At 42.0% G+C, this 21,144-nt stretch overlaps 1 protein-coding gene across 2 annotated transcripts in view; it reads right to left on the bottom strand.

The window, feature by feature from the left end:
* Positions 1-21,144, bottom strand: part of pi4k2a (phosphatidylinositol 4-kinase type 2 alpha) — a 26,922-nt gene extending 5,778 nt beyond the window's left edge. The window contains exon 1 of one of the 2 annotated variants that reach the window (XM_034188588.1): positions 20,652-21,144. In XM_034188588.1, the coding sequence (XP_034044479.1) occupies positions 20,652-20,975 (324 nt within the window). In that variant the 5' untranslated portion in view covers positions 20,976-21,144. The remainder of the gene's footprint in view (positions 1-20,651) is intronic. The other variant, XM_034188587.1, reaches the window with a different exon arrangement.

The following is a 21,144-nucleotide window of genomic DNA, read 5'->3' as shown; positions in this document are numbered from 1 at the left end:
GGTCTAAAAATCTAACTCGTTTGAACATCTGACTCTCCACTCTGCCCAGGATACTACATATAGCAAAGGACAGAAGAATAAAAATCAACCATGTTCCTTTGTCACTATATATAGGCCTCCTGGCCAATACTATGAATTCTTAGATGAATTTGATGAGTTTATCTCTAATTTGTCAACACACGCAGATTACAATCTGATTGTTGGTGCCTTCAACGTTTATATAAATAAGCCTTCTGAACCCCTCCGCAAATCATTTATGGAAATTATGGATGTATTAGGATTCCAGCAATGCATTCAGGACTCGACGCACATTAGTGGAAATACCCTGGATTTGGTCCTCGTTCGCGGTATCATCGTGCACTGCTATTGTCTGTACCAAGTGTCTGTACAGAAGCTGGTAAGGTGGCATTTCAGTATTCTGCCCCCACAACATGGAACAATTTACAAAAAGACTGGAAATTAAAGGAACTGGTTTCAGTAGGCCAGTTTAAACTTTTGCTCACAGGTTTGGAAAAGAAAGCCATGGTTTGTAAATGTTTTTTAAATAGTCTTATGAAATTGTTGTAATGTTCTGAATTGTGATCTGTGCCGCTGTCTTGGCCAGGACTCCCTTGAAAAAGAGATTGGTAATCTCAATGGGACTTTCCTGGTTAAATAAATAAAAATAAATCCATCCATCCATCCATTTTCTTCCGCTTTATCCGGAGTCGGGTCGCGGGGGCAGCAGCTCAAGCAAAGCCGCCCAGACCTCCCGATCCACACACACCTCCTCCAGCTCCTCCGGGGGAACCCCAAGGCGTTCCCAAGCCAGCTGAGAGATGTACTCCCTCCAGCGTGTCCTGGGTCTTCCCCGGGGCCTCCTCCCAGTGGGACGTGCCTGGAACACCTCTCCAGCGAGGTGTCCAGGGGGCATCTGGAAAAGATGCCCGAGCCACCTCAACTGACTCCTTTCAACGTGGAGGAGCAGCGGCTCGACTCCGAGCTCCTCCCGAGTGACCGAGCTCCTCACCCTATCTCTAAGGGAGCGCCCAGCCACCCTGCGGAGGAAACTCATCTCGGCCGCTTGTACTCGCGATCTCGTTCTTTCGGTCATGAGCCAAATCTCATGACCATAGGTGAGGATCGGAAAGTAGATCGTGGTAAATCGAGAGCTTTGCCCCCCTACTCAGCTCTCTCTTCACCACGACGGTCCGATACAGCGACCGCATCACTGCAGATGCTGCACCGATCCGTCTATCGATCTCACGCTCCATCCGTCCCTCACTCGTGAACAAGACCCCGAGATACTTAAACTCCTCCACTTGAGGCAAGGACAATCCACCGACCTGAAGAGGGCAAAGCACCTTTTTCCGGTCGAGAACCATGGCCTCGGATTTGGAGGTGCTGATTTTCATCCCGGACGCTTCACACTCGGCTGCAAACCGCCCCAGTGCATGCTGAAGGTCCTGATTTGACGAAGCCAACAGAACCACATCGTCCGCAAACAGCAGAGACGAGATTCTGTGGTTCACAAACCAGACCCCCTCTACACCCTGGCTGCGCCTAGAAATTCTGTCCATAAAAATAATGAACAGAACTGGTGACAAAGGGCAGCCCTGGCGGAGGCCAACGTGCACTGGAAACAGGTTTGACTTACTACCGGCAATGCGAACCAAGCTCCTGCTGCAGTCATACAGAGACCGGATAGCCCTTAGCAAAGGACCCCGGACCCCATACTCCCGGAGCACTCCCCACAGGGTGCGCCGAGGGACACGGTCGAATGCCTTCTCCAGATCCACAAAACACATGTGGACTGGTTGGGCAAACTCCCATGAACCCTCGAGCACCTGATGGAGCGTGTAGAGCTGGTCCAGTGTGCCGCGACCAGGACGAAAACCACACTGCTCCTCCTGAATCCAAGGTTCAACCATCGGTCGAATTCTCCTCTCCAGTACTCTGGAATAGACCTTACCGGGGAGGCTGAGGAGTGTGATCCCCCTATAGTTGGAACACACCCTCCGGTCCCCCTTCTTAAACAGAGGGACCACCACCCCGGTCTGCCAATCCAGAGGCACTGTCCCTGATCGCCACGCGATGTTGCAGAGGCGTGTCAGCCAAGACAGCCCCACAACATCCAGAGACTTAAGGTACTCAGGACGGATTTCATCCACCCCAGGAGCCTTGCCACCGATAAAAATAAATCATCACAAATATTGATATCATGCTGCCTGCAGTCTCTTCGCCAAGTTTACTGGAACAAGAACCTTGTTTATCATTGCGACAACACCAACTCTTCAACTATAATTGAACTCTGAGTCAGACTTCGTGGTATGTCATTTTTGGAAAATGACCAATCAGTAGACAGTCTTGTGGACAGTTTAAACCCAGCGCTCACAACCACACTCAACATGATTGCTCCAGCTATATTACCCCCCCCCCCCCCCCAAAAAAAACACAGGCACCTTAATTTAATTCAATTTTTTCATTTATATAGTGCCAAATCACAACAAAGTTGCCTCAAGGTGCTTCACACAAGTAAGGTCTAACCTTACTAACCCCCAGAGCAAGAACACAGGCAACAGTGGGAAGAAAAACTCCCTCTAAGGATTTGAGGATGAAACCTCAAGCAGACAAGAGTCAAAGGGGTGACCCTCTGATTGGGCCATGATACAGACACACTTGACAATACAAATACAGTGAGGAAAATAAGTATTTGAACATCTAAACATCTAAAAAATCTAATCTAAAAAAAAATCCGGAAATAAAGCATGATTTTTTGAAATACTTTATTTGTATGTTACTGCTGCAAATAAGTATTTGACCACCTGTGAAAATCAATGTTAATATTTGGTACAGTAGCCTTTGTTTGCAATTACAGAGGTCAAACGTTTCCTGTAGTTTTTCACCAGGTTTTCACACACTGCAGCAGGGATTTTGGTCCACTCCTCCATACAGATCTTCTCTAGATCTTTCAGATTTGGAGTTTCAGCTCCCTCCAAAGATTTTCTATTGAGTTCAGGTCTGGAGACTGGCCAGGCCACTCCAGGACCTTGAAATGCTTCTTACGGAGCCCCTCCTTAGTTGCCCTGGCTGTGTGTTTGGGGTCATTGTCATGCTGGAAGACCCAGCCATGACCCATCTTCAATGCTCTTACTGAGAGAAGGAGGTTGTTTGCCAAAATCTCGCAATACATGACCCCATCCATCCTCCATTCAATACGGTGCAGTCGTCCTGTCCCCTTTGCAAAAGAGCGCCCCCAGAGTATGATGTTTCCACCCCCATGCTTCACGGTTGGGATGGTTTTCTTGGGGTTGTTCTCATCCTCTAAACATGGTAAGTGGAGTTGATTCCAAAAAGCTCTATTCTGGTCTCATCTGACCACATGACCTTCTCCCATGCCTCCTCTGGATCATCCAGATGGTCACTGGTGAACTTCAAACGGGCCTGGACATGTGCTGGCTTGCTTGAGCAGGGGGACCTTGCTGCCCTGCAGGATTTTAAACCATGACAGCATCATATGTTACTAATGTAATCTTTGTGACTGTGGTCCCAGCTCTCTTCAGGTCATTGACCAGGTCCTCCTGTGTAGTTCTGAGCTTTCTCAGAATCATCCTTACCCCACAAAGTGAGATCTTGCATAGAATCCCAGACCGAGGGAGATTGACAGTCATCTTGTGTTTCTTCCACTTTCTAATAAATAATCATAACAGTTGTTGTCTTCTACCAAGCTGCTTGCCTGTTGTCCTGTAGTCCATCCCAGCCTTGTGCAGGTCTACAGTTTTGTCCCTGGTGTCCTTAGACAACTCTTTGGTCTTATGGTGGACAGGTTGGAGTGTGACTGATTGAGTGTGTGAACAGGTGTCTTTTATACAGGTAACAAGTTCAAACAGATGCAGTTAATACAGGTAAAGAGTGCAGAATAAGAGGGCTTCTTAAAGAAAAATTAACAGGTCTGTGAGAGACAGAATTATTGCTGATTGGTAGGTGATCAAATACTTATTTGCAGCAGTAACATACAAACAAATTATTAAAAAAAAAAAATAAAAAAAATCATACATTGTGATTTACGGATTTTTTTTTATTATTATTATGTCTCTCACAGTGGACATGCACCTAAGATGAAAATTTCAGACCCCTCCATAATTTCTAAGTGGGAGAACCTGCAAAACCACAGGGTGTTCAAATATTCTTATTTTCCTCACTGTATATTGGAAATTTTGGGAGTCCATGCTGGTGTCCAGGATGGGAGGCGTGCAGATGAAAAAACCCACTCCCACTTCTGGATGGATCCACACCTCAAACAGAGAGAAAAGAAAAAAAGCAGAATCAAGCATCAGAAAGACAAATACAGTGTAATTTGTCAGCATTAAGCAACAAGAAAAACAGAAGAAATACTAAGGTGATCGCCGGCCGCTAGCCCTAAGCTTCACTAACAGACTCAGGAGACTAGATAAAGTAATTAACCTTAGACTGTGACGAAGTTCCCCATTTACATGAACAAACTGTAATTTATTAGACAAATATGATTCAAACCACCGCAGCGCAGTGCCTTTAATACCTATAGCATGCTCTAATCTCTGTAATAAAATTTTATGGTCAACAGTATCAAAAGCAGCACTGAGGTCTAACAGGACGAGCACAGAGATGAGTCCACTGTCTGAGGCCATAAGATGATCATTTGTAACCTTCACTAATGCTGTTTCTGTACTATGATGAATTCTGAAACCTGACAAACTCTTCAAAGAGACCATTCCTCTGCAGATGATCAGTTAGCTGTTTTACAACTACCCTTTCAAGAATTTTTGAGAGAAAAGGAAGGTTGGAGATTGGCCTATAATTAGCTAAGATAGCTGGGTCAAGTGATGGCTTTTTAAGTAATGGTTTAATTACTGCCACCTTAAAAGCCTGTGGTACATAGCCAACTAATAAAGATAAATTGATCATATTTAAGATCGAAGCATTAATTAATGGTAGGGCTTCCTTGAGCAGCCTGGTAGGAATGGGGTCTAATAGACATGTTGATGGTGTGGAGGAAGTGACTAATGAAAATAACTCAGACAGAACAATCGGAGAGAAAAAGTCTAACCAAATACCAGCATTACTGAAAGCAGCTGAACATAAAGATATGTCTTTGGGATGGTTATAAACAATTTTTTCCTCTAATAGTTAAAATTTTATTAGCAAAGAAAGTCATGAAGTCATTACTAGTTAAAGTTAAAGGAATACTCAGCTCAATAGAGCTCTGACTCTTTGTCGGCCTGGCTACAGTGCTGAAAAGAAACCTGGGGTTGTTCTTATTTTCTTCAATTAGTGATGAGTAGTAAGATGTCCTAGCTTTACGGAGGGCTTTTTTATAGAACAACAGACTCTTTTTCCAGGCTAAGTGAAGATCTTCTAAATTAGTGAGACGCCATTTCCTCTCCAGCTTACGGGTTATCTGCTTTAAGCTGCGAGTTTGTGAGCTATACCACAGAGTCAGGCACTTCTGATTTAAGGCTGTCTTTTTCAGAGGAGCTACAGCATCCAAAGTTGTGCTCAATGAGGATGTAAAACTATTGACGAGATAATCTATCTCACTCACAGAGTTTAGGTAGCTACTCTGTACTGTGTTGGTATATGGCATTGGAGAAAATAACAAGGAAGGAATCATATCCTTAAAACTAGTTACAGCGCTTTCTGAAAGACCTCTACTGAGAAACAAATGCATGAATAAGGGTCTCAGCATCAGCCATAAACAGGATAAGATGAATCTTTCAAAGGTGGAAGAAACATAGCAAACCCATGGTTCAATGATTACCTGCGTGACCTCAAGCATAAAGCAAGAGGTCTAGAACAGAAATGGCTTAGTTCAAAATTAGAAGTATTTCACCTTGCATGGCGTGATGCTATCTTAGACTATAAGCATGCATTACTGGCTACAAAGTGGACTTACTACTCTGATTTGATCAACAAAAACAAGCATAACTCAAAGTTCTTGTTCGACACGGTGGCAACACTTATTCATGGACAACCACATGTAGTTCGCTCTCCTTTTACAGCACAAGATTTTCTGGATTACTTTGAGAAGAAAATAGAAGTCATTAGATTAAACATATCCCAGCATGCCTTAATCCAGCCACTACACCCTGCTATTGAGGTGGGCGCCACTACTGAGGTACAGAAAATACTCTGTGACCGTCCCACATCCTCCATCAGGACATACAGAGTCCCCAAACGCAAATTGAACAGATACAAGGACTCTTTTGTTCCTACCTCAATTAGACTCCTGAATGCTGCAGGGGTTGTCCGGGAGCAGCGTTAAGGGCTCTGTGCATGGATATTTGTATACACACACATATATATATATATATATATATATATATATATATATATATATATATATATATATATATATATATATATATATATATACACACACACATGAGGTCTGTTAGAAAAGTATCCGACCTTATTATTTTTTTCAAAAACCATATGGATTTTAATCACGTGTGATTACATCAGACATGCTTGAACCCTCGTGGGCATGCAAGAGTTTTTTCACGCCTGTCGGTTACGTCATTCGCCTGTGGGCAGTCTTTGAGTGAGGAGTCGCCCACCCTCTCGTCGATTTTTTCATTGTTTAGGAATGGCTCAGAGACTGCTGCTTTGTTTGATAAAAAATTTTTCAAAACTGTAAGGCACAACTGAGTGGACACCATTCGATAAATTCAGCTGGTTTTCGGTAAAAATTTTAACGGCTGATGAGAGATTTTGGCCTGGTAGTGTCGCCGTAAGGACGGCCCACAGCGCCTGACGGCGATCTGTGCTTCGAGGCGGCAGCGTCTCGCCATTTCAAGTTGAAAACGTCCACATTTCAGGCTCTGTTGACCCAGTAAGTCGTCAGAGAACAGAGAACTTTCAGAAGAAGTCAGCATGAGGAGTTTATTCGGACATTCCATTGTTAACGGACATTTTGTAATGAAAGAACGTGCGGGCAGAGTCGCATGTCGGGCCGGACCCGACCGCGGGGGGTCGCAACAGGAAAAACACCTCTGTTGGAAACCTTAATGGGCAAGTTGGAACATGCCCAAGCTGTTAAACAATTTCTCAGTTACTCACTTGTTGAAAGCCATCAAAAGCCGCCTGAATTTTACAAATGGTTTTCAACACGGAGGTGTTTTTCCTGTCGCGGCGCACATAGATTTGCCGAGTCGTCACGGAAATGACTCGGCAAATTTGCGCGCACGTCTTTCATTAAAAAATGTCCTTAAACAGTGGAATGTCCGCATAAACTCCTCATGTCAGCCTCTTCTGAATCTTCTCTGTTCTCTCACGACGTCTTGGGTGAATTAAGCCTTAAATTAGGATGTTTTCAGGTCGAAACAGGCCGACGACGGGGCCTGGAAGCGCTGCACGACGTCCCGCTGCGTGGGAAGTCCTTACACCGACAGAAACACCCCATAATCTCTCATCAGCCGTTAAACTTTTCACCGAAAACCAGCTTAATTTCTGGAATAGTGTCCACTCGGATATTCCTCACAGGCCCAGAAAAATTTTTGATAAAGCAACACGCGCCGTCTCGAGCAGCGTGTGAAACAAAGGAATTCAGCCGAGAGGGCGGGACCACATCTCACTCAAGGCCTGCCCACAGGGAAATGACGTCACAGACACGCGTGAAAAACTCACGCATGCGCACGAGGGTTCAAGCATGATTGGTATAATCGCACGTCATTCAAATCCATATAGTTAAAAAATAAATAAATAAAAGGGTCGGTTTATTATCTAACAGACCACGTATATATATATATATATATATATATATATATATATATATATATGTGTGTGTGTGTGTGTGTGTGTGTGTGTGTGTGTATTATATGTGTGCCTGTTTGTGTACAAGTAAGGTGTGCACTGTAACTTATCTGTTTTAATCTGGTTTTTATCTGTTTTATTATGCTGTTTTAATTGTAAATTATATTATGGTAAATGTGCAATATGCTGATGAATTTTCCATAGGCATGTAAGCAGTGTACTGTTTTGTTGTTGTATTTATTGATTTTTGAGACAGAAATGTTTGCAGAGCACTTAAAGTCCAAGACAAATTTCCCTTTGGGGACAATAAAGTATATCATATTGTATTACCCAGATTTACAGAATTTGATAGTATCTCACTAGGCATGCTGACGAAACTCATAACGTCTACAAAAAGCACAACCTGTTTATTTGATCCTATACCAACAAAACTGTTTAAGGACCTGTGGCCCACTCTTGGGCCGACTGTGCTGGAAATTATTAATCTTTCTTTAACTTCTGGATCTGTTCCTAAATGTTTCAAATCTGCAGTGATTAAACCATTACTTAAGAAACCTAATCTTGACCCTAGTGTACTGACAAACTATCGGCCGATATCAAATCTATCATTTTTCTCTAAAATTCTGGAAAAAGTGGTGTCACGGCAGCTTGTAGACTATCTTACTGAGAATAATCTCTTTGAGCCACTGCAGTCTGCTTTTAGAAAATATCATTCCACAGAGACGGCTCTCACTAAAGTGGTGAATGATCTTCTGTTTACAATGGATTCGGACACCACTACGGTTCTGTTGCTGTTAGATCTCAGTGCTGCATTTGATACCGTGGATCATCATATTCTACTTGATAGGCTGGAAAATCAGTTTGGAATTACTGGGAGTGCCCTTGTGTGGTTGATGGCATACCTAACCAGATGTTCTCACTGTGTTTCGCACAATAACACTACCTCTAACCTTAGTGGCATGAAATTTGGGGTTCCACAGGGGTCCATCTTAGGCCCCCTGCTTTTCACCCCTTGGGCACATATTGCAGCATTTTGGGATTATCCAAGAGGCACCGGCATCAATTTGAGCAGTTAACGCTAAACCCTCTGGGGTCCGAGGGCATTTTCTGGACAGTCACTCGCCTGGCATAAATTTTTTATTATTGCTGTTAATAGCTCTCCCTGCATCCCACAATCAAGTTTTATGTCTCTTTATTTCAGGACAACCTGTGCTTTCATAATATATATGCTTTTGTTGTGTTTTATAAGTGTAATAAAGGTTTACAATCAAAAATAAGGAAGGAAAAAGTAAAACAGAAAATAATTTTCCACACACATTTATTCAAAACACACAGCAAACTATAATAAACAACTGTTTTGACACTTTATAGGTAATTTGAGATCTTGTGTGAAAGACTGTACAACAAAAAGGTTCAAACAATAAAGACAAATGCACATTTTGAACAATATATACAAAATGGTCTATGTGTTTTGTTGTCCATTGATATGGTAAACAATGCTTTATGCAGAGAAAGCAACAGAGTTATCCAGTAACATTCACATGCAAACTAGTGGAGCAATCCTGATAGTTATACACTCTTTGTTTGAGCAAGTGAGATTGTCATCAGAGGCTCGCCGTCTGCTTTCACTGATCGCTGTGCGTAATGGCGCAGGGCCAACTAGTAACATATTTTCAATTCAATATTCAATTTATTTTCCTTTATATAGCACCAAATCACAACAGAGTTGCCTCAAAGCGCTTCACACAGGTAAGGTGTAACCATACCAACCCCCAGAGCAACAATGGTAAGGAAAAACTCCCTCTGAGGAAGAAACCTCAAGCAGACCAGACTCAAAGGGGTGACCCTCTGCTTGGGCCATGATACAGACATAAATTACAGAAACAATTCACAGAACAATTCACGGACGAATATACAAGAACTGATGTTGGTGCACAGGACAGGAGGATCACCAACACGAACACAACTCCCATCTCTGGATGGAGCTGCACCTTAGAGAGAAAAAAACAGAATCAGGCATCAGAAAGACAAAAAATACTGTATAATTTGCCAGCATTAAACAACAAGAAGAACAGAGAAATACTAAGGTGATTGCCGGCGACTAGCCCTAAATTTCACTAAAAGACCCAGAATTTAGGTAAAGTTGAGGCTGCGGCACGCTCCAATTACTAATAAATGAATTAAAAGAGTAAAAAGCGTAGAACTATACTATGCCAGTATGCTAGCCATATGAACAGGAAAATAAGTGCGTCTTAAGTCTGGACTTGAAAGTCTCCACAGAATCTGACTGTTTTATTGACGCAGGGAGATCATTCCACAGAACAGGGGCACGATAAGAGAAAGCTCTGTGACCCGCAGACTTCTTATTCACCTTAGGGACACAAAGTAGTCCTGCACCCTGAGAACGTAAAGCCCGGGCCGGTACATAAGGCTTAATTAGGTCAGCTAGGTAGGGAGGTGCCAGTCCATGAATAATTTTATAGGTTAGTAGCAGAACCTTAAAATCTGATCTCACTGGGACAGGAAGCCAGTGATGAGACGACAAAATGGGTGTAATGTGGTCAAACTTTCTGCTTCGTGCCAAACGTCTGGCTGCAGCATTTTGAACCAACTGGAGACGCCTAATGCTAGACTGTGGTAAACCAGAAAAGAGAACATTGCAGTAGTCCAATCTAGAAGAGATAAATGCATGGATCAGGGTCTCAGCATCAGCCACAGACAGGATGGGACGAATCTTCACTATATTTCGCAGGTGGAGGAAAGCAGTCCTAGTAATATTTCTAATGTGGAGGCCAAAGGACAACGAAGGATCAAAAATTACCCCAAGGTTCCTCACTTTGTCAGTGTGATGTATGACACACAAGCCTAGGCTGAGTGTTAACTGGTCAAATTGATGCCGATGTCTCACTGGACCAAGAACCATTACTTCAGTCTTATCAGAGTTTAAATGTAGGAAGTTTCTAGACATCCAACTTCTCACTGCTGCAAGGCAATCTTCTAAGGATTTTATGTGAACGAGATTACCAGCAGTTATCGGCATGTATAACTGAGTATCATCTGCATAGCAGTGAAAGGTAATCCCAAAACGCCGCAATATGTGCCCAAGGGGTGCTATATAAAGGGAGAAAAGCAGGGGGCATAACACAGGCCCCTGTGGAATCCCAAATTTCATGTCACTAAGGTTAGAGGTAGTGTTACTGTACAAAACACAGTGAGAACGACTGGTCAAGTATGACGTCAGCCATGCAAGGGCACTCCCAGTAATCCCAAAATGATTTTCCAGCCTATCAAGTAGAATATGATGATCCATTGTATCAAATGCAGCACTGAGATCTAACAGCAACAGAACCGTAGCGGTGTCCGAATCCATTGTAAGCAGAAGATCATTCATCACTTTAGTGAGAGCCGTCTCTGTGGAATGATATTTTCTAAAAGCAGACTACAGTGGCTCAAAGAGATTATTCTCAGTAAGATGGTCTACAAGCTGCCGTGACACCACTTTTTCCAGAATTTTAGAGAAAAATGATAGATTTGATATCGGCTGATAGTTTTTCAATACACTAGGGTCAAGATTAGGTTTCTTAAGTAATGGTTTAATCACTGCAGATTTGAAACATTTAGGAACAGATCCAGAAGTTAAAGAAAGATTAATAATTTCCAGCACAGTCGGCCCAAGAGTGGACCACAGGTCCTTAAACAGTTTTGTTGGTATAGGATCAAATAAACAGGTTGTGCTTTTTGCAGACGTTACGAGTTTCGTCAGCATGCCTAGTGAGATACTATCAAATTCTGTAAATCTAAGTAATACCTCAGTAGTGGTGCCGACCTCAATAGCAGGGTGTAGTGGCTGTGTTAAGGCATGCTAGGATATGTTTAACCTAATGTCTTCTATTTTCTTCTCAAAGTAATCCAGGAAATCTTGTGCTGTAAAAGGAGAGCGAACTACAGGTGGTTGTCCATGAATAAGTTTTGCCACTGTCGAACAAGAACTCTGAGTTATGCTTGTTTTTGTTGATCAAATCAGAGTAGTAGTTCCGCTTTGTAGCCAATAATGCATGCTTATAGTCTAAGATAGCATCACGCCACGCAAGGTGAAATACTTCTAATGTTGAATGACGCCATTTCCGTTCTAGACCTCTTGCTTTATGCTTGAGGTCACGCAGATAATCACTGAACCAAGGAGACTGTGATTTGGGGGAGCGCGGTTTTAACATAGGTGGTGAAATCATGTCGAGTGTAGTTTTGAGCACTGAGTTTAAACTATCCACAAGTCTGTCTACTGAGTGGGACATATCACTCCTGAAAACGATCTCTGGCTTTTCACGTGAGGTAAATCTGCCGTACGATTGGATTTTGGAAAACCATGTGACGGTGAACCAATTCCGATTGGACACTCACATTGCACATGTTATCACACAGCTTCTATACAGAGTACAAAGATGCCCGATGGCTGGCTCAAAAGTCTGCGGAGTTAACTTTTCAGCAAAAAAAAAAAAAAAAAAAAAAAACAGCTGTGAGGGCTTTCCAGACATGTTGTTACCCACAATGGTCCCTGGATAAAGTGCAAAAAGTCTCAAAGAACAAAGAGACCAGACAGACAGGAGACGGAGCCAACAAGAAGAGGAGTGTCTCTCCCTTATTTAGCAGGAGTAGGGGAAAAACTACAGAGGATCTTCAGACAGTACAAAATCCCAGCTTACTTTAAACCGGTTAACACCTTGAGACAGAAATTAGTTCACCCTAAGGACAGAATCCCTAGTTACAAACAGAGCAATGTAGTGTATTTTATCAGACGTCAGGAAAACTGTAACCGACACTACATAGGTGAGACTAAGCAGCCGTTACACAAAAGGCTATACCAGCACCGCAGAGAGGGTGCCGGTGGACCTCAGTCTGTAGTTCATCTCCACCTTAAAGACACTAACCACACGTTTGAGGACAAAGAAGTTAAAATCTTAGCCAGAGAAAGGAAATGGTTTGAGAGAGGAGTGAAGGAGGCCTTTTATGTGAAACAGTTGAAACCCAGCCTTAACGGGGGAGGGGGTCTGAGACACGCTTTATCCCCTGTTTACAATGGGGTACTCAGGTCAAAGCAGTTTCAGTCTTTTGTTCATGGTAATGAGTCATTCACGTCATCAGGAGAGTCGTCAGGGGAGCCGTCAGGAGAGGCGTCCGTCCCATCATTAGGAGGGACAGCTGCCCTGTCATTAGGAGGGTGCTAACTAGAGCACAATAGGTGCTAATTAGAGCTATTGTTTAGTCACTAGCCTATAGCAGTCTGCCTCTTGGTAGGAGGGGTCTGGTTAGGTTTAAAACTCCAGCTTTTGTGGCTTCTGTTTATTCTTCTCTACAAGAGTCAAGACAGAAGTCAGACCACCAGAGCAAGAATTTTAGCTGAGGAAGCTTCTGCGATTTGAAACGAAACGTCCTCGCATCAATCAACCCAGTCCAGTCGAAGATTCAAGCTTCTCTACTATGGAAACCACCTGGACAACTGAGAGCCTACACAGAAACACGGTTAGATGTATGGCTATTAATTTTGAGAGTATTCTGAGTAAAATTGAGTTCAGATTCCCTGTTACTGAGGAGAAGATGGACATTATATTTGGAACTGAGACTTGGTTAAAATGTGATATACCTGATTGTCTTTTAAACATACCTGGTTTTAAACTTTTACGTAAAGATACAACTGAAGTCAGAGGTGGTGTAATACTGATGGTGAGAGACCATATAGATGTTGAATTATGCAATGTGCTGAATGACATGAATTTAAAAGACACCTTGTGGGTTTGGATGAAGAGTGATGGTTGCCATGACAATCTACTTGGTGTTGTTTATAGAAAAGGAGATGCAAGTGATGAGTATAGTATGAGTCTGTTAGAACAATTTGATATTGCAAGTAGAATTTGTAAAGGTAAGCTGTTGATAAATGGCGATTTTAACCTGCCAAGTATAGACTGGCAGAACGGCCTTGTAAATTAAGGTGAAAACTCATTCGCACAGGAATTCTTTGATTAAAATCTGTAATTTGTTTCTATGTGAGAATGTGCTCGAGCCTACTAGACAGAGAGGGATCAATACCCCAAATTGTTTAGACTTAGTCATTTCTTCCTCGCCAGTTGCAGTATATTTATGTTGGATGTCCTATATTGGTAATGCTGATCACAGCGTATTAACCTGTGACTTTCATATTAAGGTCAATCACTCATGTACTAGTGAGTTATTTAGGTATGATTATAATCGAGCCGACTATGAAAAACTCTGCAATTTACTGAAAAATGTCGATTGGGCTTGTGTACTCAGTACAAATGATGTGAATGTTGCATGGGAGTATTTTCACGAGCAAATTAATATTGCTGTTAAGGAATGTGTAGCTTTTGTAAAAATAACTAGTGGTGGCAAGATAAATCCACCATGGCTAAATTTTCTGGTCAAAGGGGCCATCAGAAAGAAATATTTTTCTTTTAAAAGATATCAGGAAACGAAATCTTACGCTAGATACCAAGAGTATGTTAAGGCACGAAATGCTGCCAACAAAAAATCAGGGCAGCAAAAAGAGAGTTTGAAAAAAATCTCTGTAAAAGGGTCAAAAAGAACCCCAAGGCTTTTTACATGTGTGTAAATAATACGGTAGTGCTATGTGACTACAAAGATTAATCCAGGTTTTGAGTATATTTCTTATTGTTACATTGGAAACAAGGTACCAGTAGATTCAGTAGATTCTCACAAATCCAACAAGACCAAGTATTCATGATATGCACACTCTTAAGGCTATGAAATTGGGCTATTAGTAAAAAAAAAAGTAGAAAAGGGGGTGTTCACAATAATAGTAGTGTGGCATTCAGTCAGTGAGTTCGTCAGTTTTGTGGAACAAACAGGTGTGAATCAGGTGTCCCCTATTTAAGGATGAAGCCAGCACCTGTTGAACATGCTTTTCTCTTTGAAAGCCTGAGGAAAATGGCACGTTCAAGACATTGTTCAGAAGAACAAGGCTCACCCATTGATCAGCTCCAGAATGATCAAAGACAGTCTGGAGTTACCTGTAAGTGCTGTGACAGTTAGAAGACGCCTGTGTGAAGCTAATCTATTTGCAAGAATCCCCCACAAAGTCCCTCTGTTAAATAAAAGACATGTGCAGAAGAGGTTACAATTTGCCAAAGAACACATCAACTGGCCTAAAGAGAAATGGAGGAATATTTTGTGTACTGATGAGAGTAAAATTGTTCTTTTTGGTTTGTGAGACAACCCCCCACTCTGAATTCAAGCCACAGTTCACAGTGAAGACAATGAAGCATGGTGGTGCAAGCATCATGATATGGGCATGTTTCTCCTACTATGGTGTTGGGCCTATACGGGGTCTGTTAGAAAACTATCCGACCTTTTTATTTTTTTTTAAACTATATGGATTTGAATCACGTGTGATTGCATCAGCCAAGCTTGAACCTTCGTGTGCATGCGTGAGTTTTTTCACGCCTGTCGGTTGCGTCATTCGCCTGTGGGCAGGCTTTGAGTGAGCACTGGTCCACCCCCTCGTCGGATTTTCATTGTCAGGGAAATGGCTGAGTGATTGGAGCAGCGCTGAATCAAATTTTTCCAGAAACTGTGTGGAAGTCTCGCAGGACAAGTTGTGGCATGATACTCACTCAACTGAAAAGCCACTGAAAGCCGTCTGAATCTTCCGAATGGTTTGCAACACGGACGTGTTTTTTGTTCTGCGCCATTGCGGCTTCGTCCCGACGCACATCTTTCATTACAAAATCTCCTGTAACAGTGGAATCTGCTGCAAAAGTGCTGATGTCCACCTCTTCCACAATTTCTCTGGTAGTCACACAACATCCCGGATCAACACAGCGTTCACTCTGGAAATGATCTGGTCGTTTCAGCCTGTCGATGGCCGCTCGGAGCGCGGCGCTCCCTCCGCCGCTGTGGGCCGTCTTTAATCCGGTTGTAATGCTCCTTAATCTGTGTGATGCCCAGAGTATCCTCACTGAAAGCCGTCTGAATCTTCCGAATGGTTTCCACCTGGCTGTCTCTCACAGTTTCTAGAAAAATTTGATTCAGCGCTGCTCCAATCGCTCAGCCATGTTCCTGACAATGAAAATCCGATGAGGGGGGTGGACCAGTGCTCACTCAAAGCCTGCCCACAGGTGAATGACGCAACCGAAAGGCGTGAAAAAACTCACGCATGCGGACGAAGGTTCAAGCTTGGCTGATGCAAGTGCACATAATTCAAATCCATATAGTTTTTGCAAAAAAAATAAAAAGGTCAGATACTTTTCTAACAGACCTCGTATATCGCATACCAGGTATCATGGATCAGTTTGGATATGTCAAAATACTTGAAGAGGTCATGTTGCCTTATGCTGAAGAGGACATGCCCTTGAAATGGGTGTTTCAACAAGACAATGACCCCAAGCACACTAGCAAACCAGCAAAATCTATGTTCCAAACCAACTAAATTAATGCCTCGCAGACTTGAAGAAATCATGAAAAACTGGTTATACAAATAAATACTAGTTTAGTGATTCACAGGATTGATAAAAAAGCAGTTTGAACATAATCGTTTTGAGTTTGTAGCATCAACAGCAGATGCTACTATTATTGTGAACACCCCTTTTTCTACTTTTTTTTTTACTAATAGCCCAGTTTCATAGCCTTAAGAGTGTGCATATCATGAATGCTTGGTCTTGTTGGATTTGTGAGAATCTACTGGTACCTTGTTTCCCATGTAACAATAAGAAATATACTCAAAACCTGGATTAATCTTTTTAGTCATATGGCACCAGTTGTGGGCACAGATAACCAAAAAATTAACTTCGATAACTGAAAAGTTATCTTTGATAAAGATAAACCGATGAACCACCCAAAAATGTATCGGAAGTTACAGATAACCGATAAATTCCAGTATTGTCTCTGATACATTTGCAACTGCTAACAAGGTGAATTTGAGTTTTAACACCACGATCGCTTTTGGAAGCATAAAAAGCGACATAAAACCCAAATGAGTCAGCACTTCTATGTTTGAACATGCTGCCCCCTGCTGGAAGCTACACGGCTACAGCACCCTGAGAGCAGCCACAAAGCCTAGTTCTCTACCAATCATGATGCTCCGGTCAGGTGAAGGTCCTGAAAAATAAAAGGCATGCTGACTTATGGTTTGGTATGAATACTGATAGAATAACTCCATTAATGTCAATTCTGCCATTTGTATAAAGTTAAAATATAACATATCTTTTAATGTTGAATAATGCACTAATTCTGAGGTTTTGTAACAAAGAGACAGATTGCAAAGGATTCTGGGTAAATGTGCCTCTGCTAAACACTGATTGGTTCAGTCATTGATTATGTAAACCAACACGTTAATGTGATGTGTGTCGTGTGTTGGTGTTTACAGATAAATGTGCTTTTGTAAAATATTCCATTTTTTTTATTTGTAAAAACAGGCATTTTTACGGAGCCCTGGAAGTGTCATCGCAAAATGTTTTGCATGTGGAGAGAATGTGCGCTCTTATTAGTTCCGTGCACATGTTTTATGATGTATTGTCTTGTCAATATTGTCTTGACTCATAAATGTTGGCTTTACACTGTGCGAGTTTTGGCACTTTTTCAGATGATTTTTCATTTGTGTGAGAAATGTTTGGACCAAGTTTCAGGTTAATCGCGTTCTGCATCGTGTAGTGTACATGGAGTAACAAGCTGTGTTCAGCATCTCACGACCACCTCCTGATCGCCGATTGTATGGTCGAATGAAAATCAAACCTGTTTGATATTATTCTGGTCGGCTGTCATGAGGGTATCCTGCTGCTGAAGAGCTACAAACATCCAACCTCTCTCACTGTGCCTGTGCAAACACCGCAGAGCTGTCTTATAATGTTTTTGTTGTTGTTGTTTTGTTTTTAAACTTAATTTGTAAAAAAAAAGCCATTTGCAAAGCCAAAAAGTTGATTTGACAACCATCTGATATAACCGGGGTCAAAATAAATAGAACACTGCCATCTACTGGTGCCCAGACCGTTAGTACTACTGCGAATACTGCCATGAACACTACTGGCCAGTAGATGGCAGTAAAGGCCTTGAAACTTGCCAAAACAAAATTCCAGATAATCCGTGTCTGCTACATTTAAGATGCGTGGAATTTAACAAACGCAAATACAATAACGTCTATAAACCCAGAGAATATATTCATGAGAGTTTTAAGCACTAGAGTTTAATGCTGCTGTCCGTGGAGCCTGAGCAGAGTGTCTGAAATGCATTTGTCCTGTCGTGAACGTACTGAGATTACCCATAATGCACTGCTGGGCACAGCATGTGCTCACAAAACCTTAAAAATTAGCACATTACTTTAAAACTAAAACATATATATGATGTTTTCACTTTATAAAACTTCAGGCATGACAGTAATTTTAAATAACTTGTCCAAAATTAGTTTGGTTAAAATTTGAACCATAAGTTAAAAATGTATGCCTCTGGATGACTTGGGTGATATTGCCAGCATATCAGTATGGTGTTAAAGGAAATTATTTTATTTTTTTGGTCACCAGTTCTCCTTTGTTTGCAGAAGGTAGAGTGGTTTCTCCTGAAACTAGCTCACATCTGTTTGTAGAGGACAGAACAATACATCTCTTAAGAAACTTTCAACAGGTAGGTCTCAACTGATTTTAAATTTTAAAAATGCTTGCTGCTGTTCAGCTTCGTTTGCTACGTTATCGGTCTAAAAGTTATCGGATGACAATTCATAGGAAGATAATTAGTCTGACAATGGTTTTTAAAGTTATCTAAAAAGATAATCCGATAATGAAAACATTATCTTTGATAATTATCTGTTATCGGATTATCGGAAGTGTGCCCACCACTGCATAGCACTACTATTATTCTGAACACTACTGTACAACTAAAAACAGGTTTACTATTGAAAAATAAAAATGGCATGTTTATTGACAATGATGAAGAAATTGCTGTTGAGCTAAATGGTTTTTTCCAGTCGGTCTTTGTGAATGAAGAAGATAAAAGCCTGATCTGGTTTAATGACTTTATGAAATGTATTTATGGCGAATGCCTTTAATTTTTATGGTCAAATTGTTGAACATCATGTTTTAGATGATATATTTTTCTCACCTGAAGACATTAAAAAGTTATTGCTTCAGATGAACCCTAATAAGTCGATGGGTCCAGATGAAATACATCCTCGACTTCTCAAAGAGTCGGCTGAGGCCATCTATTTACTCTTATTCTGCATTCTTAGACAATCTTTTGACCAATGTAGACTCCCTGACACTTTGAAGTGGGCCAATGTGACCCCAATTTTCAAGAAAGGTGAAAAGACCAACACAGGCAATTACAGGCCTGTGAGTCTGACATCCCAGGTTTGCAAATTATGTGAAAAAAAGTCATTTGAGATAAGCTTGAAATCGTTACAGAAAAAGTGCTCTCGAACGATCAGCGTGGTTTTCGAAGGGGCAGATCCTGTCTCACCAATTTACTTGTTACTCTTGAAGAATGGACACAAATGTATGACGAGGTCTTACCCTTTGACGCCCTTATCTCAATTTTCGAAAAGCATTTGACTCTGTTGCCGAGTGCCAGATTAATTTACAAACTGTGTAAGTATGGTATAGAAGGAAGACTTTGTAATTAGAAACAGAGTTTGTATGAATGGTGTGAAGTCCTCTTGGATGAAGGCGGTGTCCCTCAGGGATCTGTCACAAGGCTGATACTGTTCTTGCTCTTGATTAACGATTTGCCGTGTGCAATAAAGTCAAATTGTAAAATCTTCGATGATGACACGAAGGTGTATCACCCCATCCTTTCTTTAGCTGATGGGGAAGACCTCCAGTCAGACATTGATAGTCTCATGGCTTGGTCTGAAGAATGGTTACTTGGGTTTAATGAAGGAAAATGTAAAGTTCTCCATGTTGGTAGAAAAAATCCATGTTATGATTATTTTATGAATGAAAAACAATTAGAAGCGGTTTCAGAAGAAAGAGACCTAGGAGTGTTGATTTCTAAGGACTTATCCTTTTCCCGCCACATTGCTCTTTCGGCAGCTAAGGCCAATAGAATTCTTGGGATGATAAAAGGGGCCTTTTTGTTTACTGACAGAGACTCCTTTCTTCTTTTATACAAAACGTTTGTTCGTCCTCACCTTGAATATTGTGTGCAGGCATGGTCACTATATTTGCAGAAAGACAACAATATTTTAGAGAAAGTACAGAGAAGGGCCACTAAGTTGGTTCCAGAATTTAAAAATTGTCTTATGAGGATAGGCTCTTGCAATTTGGTCTCACAAGTCTTGAAGACAGACGAACTCGAGGTGATTTGATTGAAATATACAAAATTTTGCATGGCTTTGAGAATGTTGACCCCGCTGTATTTTTTGAATTGAGAAGGTACACTGGCCTTAGAAGTCATGAATTGAGCTTGGAAGTTAATAGATCTAGATTAAATGTGAGGAAAGAATTCTTTAGTAACCGAGCAGTAAAGATCTGGAACAGTTTGCCACCTGAAGTGGTCTTATCTTATAGGGTATAGATATTTTTTAAAGCAAATTATGACCTGTATTATAGTATAATGAATGCCACCAGATTTTAATTGTTAAATGTCTTTATATACAATCATGTATACAAATATTTTAGACAATAAGGGGCTTGGTAAGGTTCGCCTTTACTCGAGTGAAGCGTCTTGAGGAAACTTTGTTGTGATTTATGAATGAAAATAAACTGAACTTGAGTCACTTCATATACCACAGAACTAGCGGCCTCTTTCGAGTGACTTGTGAGCCGGTTTCGTTTTTACTCTGACCTGCCGAGTCACTGTGTAGCCTTTCCCGAAGCCCACCTGGGTTCAGGTCTTAAACCCGGTCGGGTCCCCGGTTCGGTTCTTACCCCCTGCGAGTCTTTGACGAAGTAGCTGCCGCTGGATCCCTGGTAGATCCTCTCCGGGTAGATCCCGCCCTCGATGGCTCGCTCGGCTTTACGGATGATTTCTCGGAACTCGGGGTCCTCCGGGAACTCGTTCCTGTGCGGTTCCCGCGACGAGCTGCCGCGTTCCCGCTCCAGCAGCGGCTGCCTCTCCCGGTTACGCTCCGGACTTCCGGCCGGCAGACGGACCACGGAGCCCGGCGTGCTGCCAAAGGTGCCCCGCGGGCTGCCGGGCTCCGTAGAACCGGAGTCTCGAAGCGGAGACACGAGCGGACTCGTTTCGTCCATGAGGCTGAAGGAGACGAGGAGTTCCGTGGAGTCCTGGACGGGCAGAAAGAAGACGAAACGGACCAAAAACCGAATCGGATGTTTGGCGACAAACGTAAAGAAAAATCACATGACTGTCAGTTTCCGGGAACGATGCGGAAACGGGGCCGCATTCAATCTCAAAGTGTTT

This window comes from Thalassophryne amazonica, chromosome 15 (assembly GCF_902500255.1).
Source record: "Thalassophryne amazonica chromosome 15, fThaAma1.1, whole genome shotgun sequence".
NCBI classification, from domain to species: domain Eukaryota; kingdom Metazoa; phylum Chordata; class Actinopteri; order Batrachoidiformes; family Batrachoididae; genus Thalassophryne; species Thalassophryne amazonica.
The sequence above is the reverse complement of the archived record's forward strand: the minus strand, read 5'-3'. Positions and strand labels throughout refer to the sequence as shown.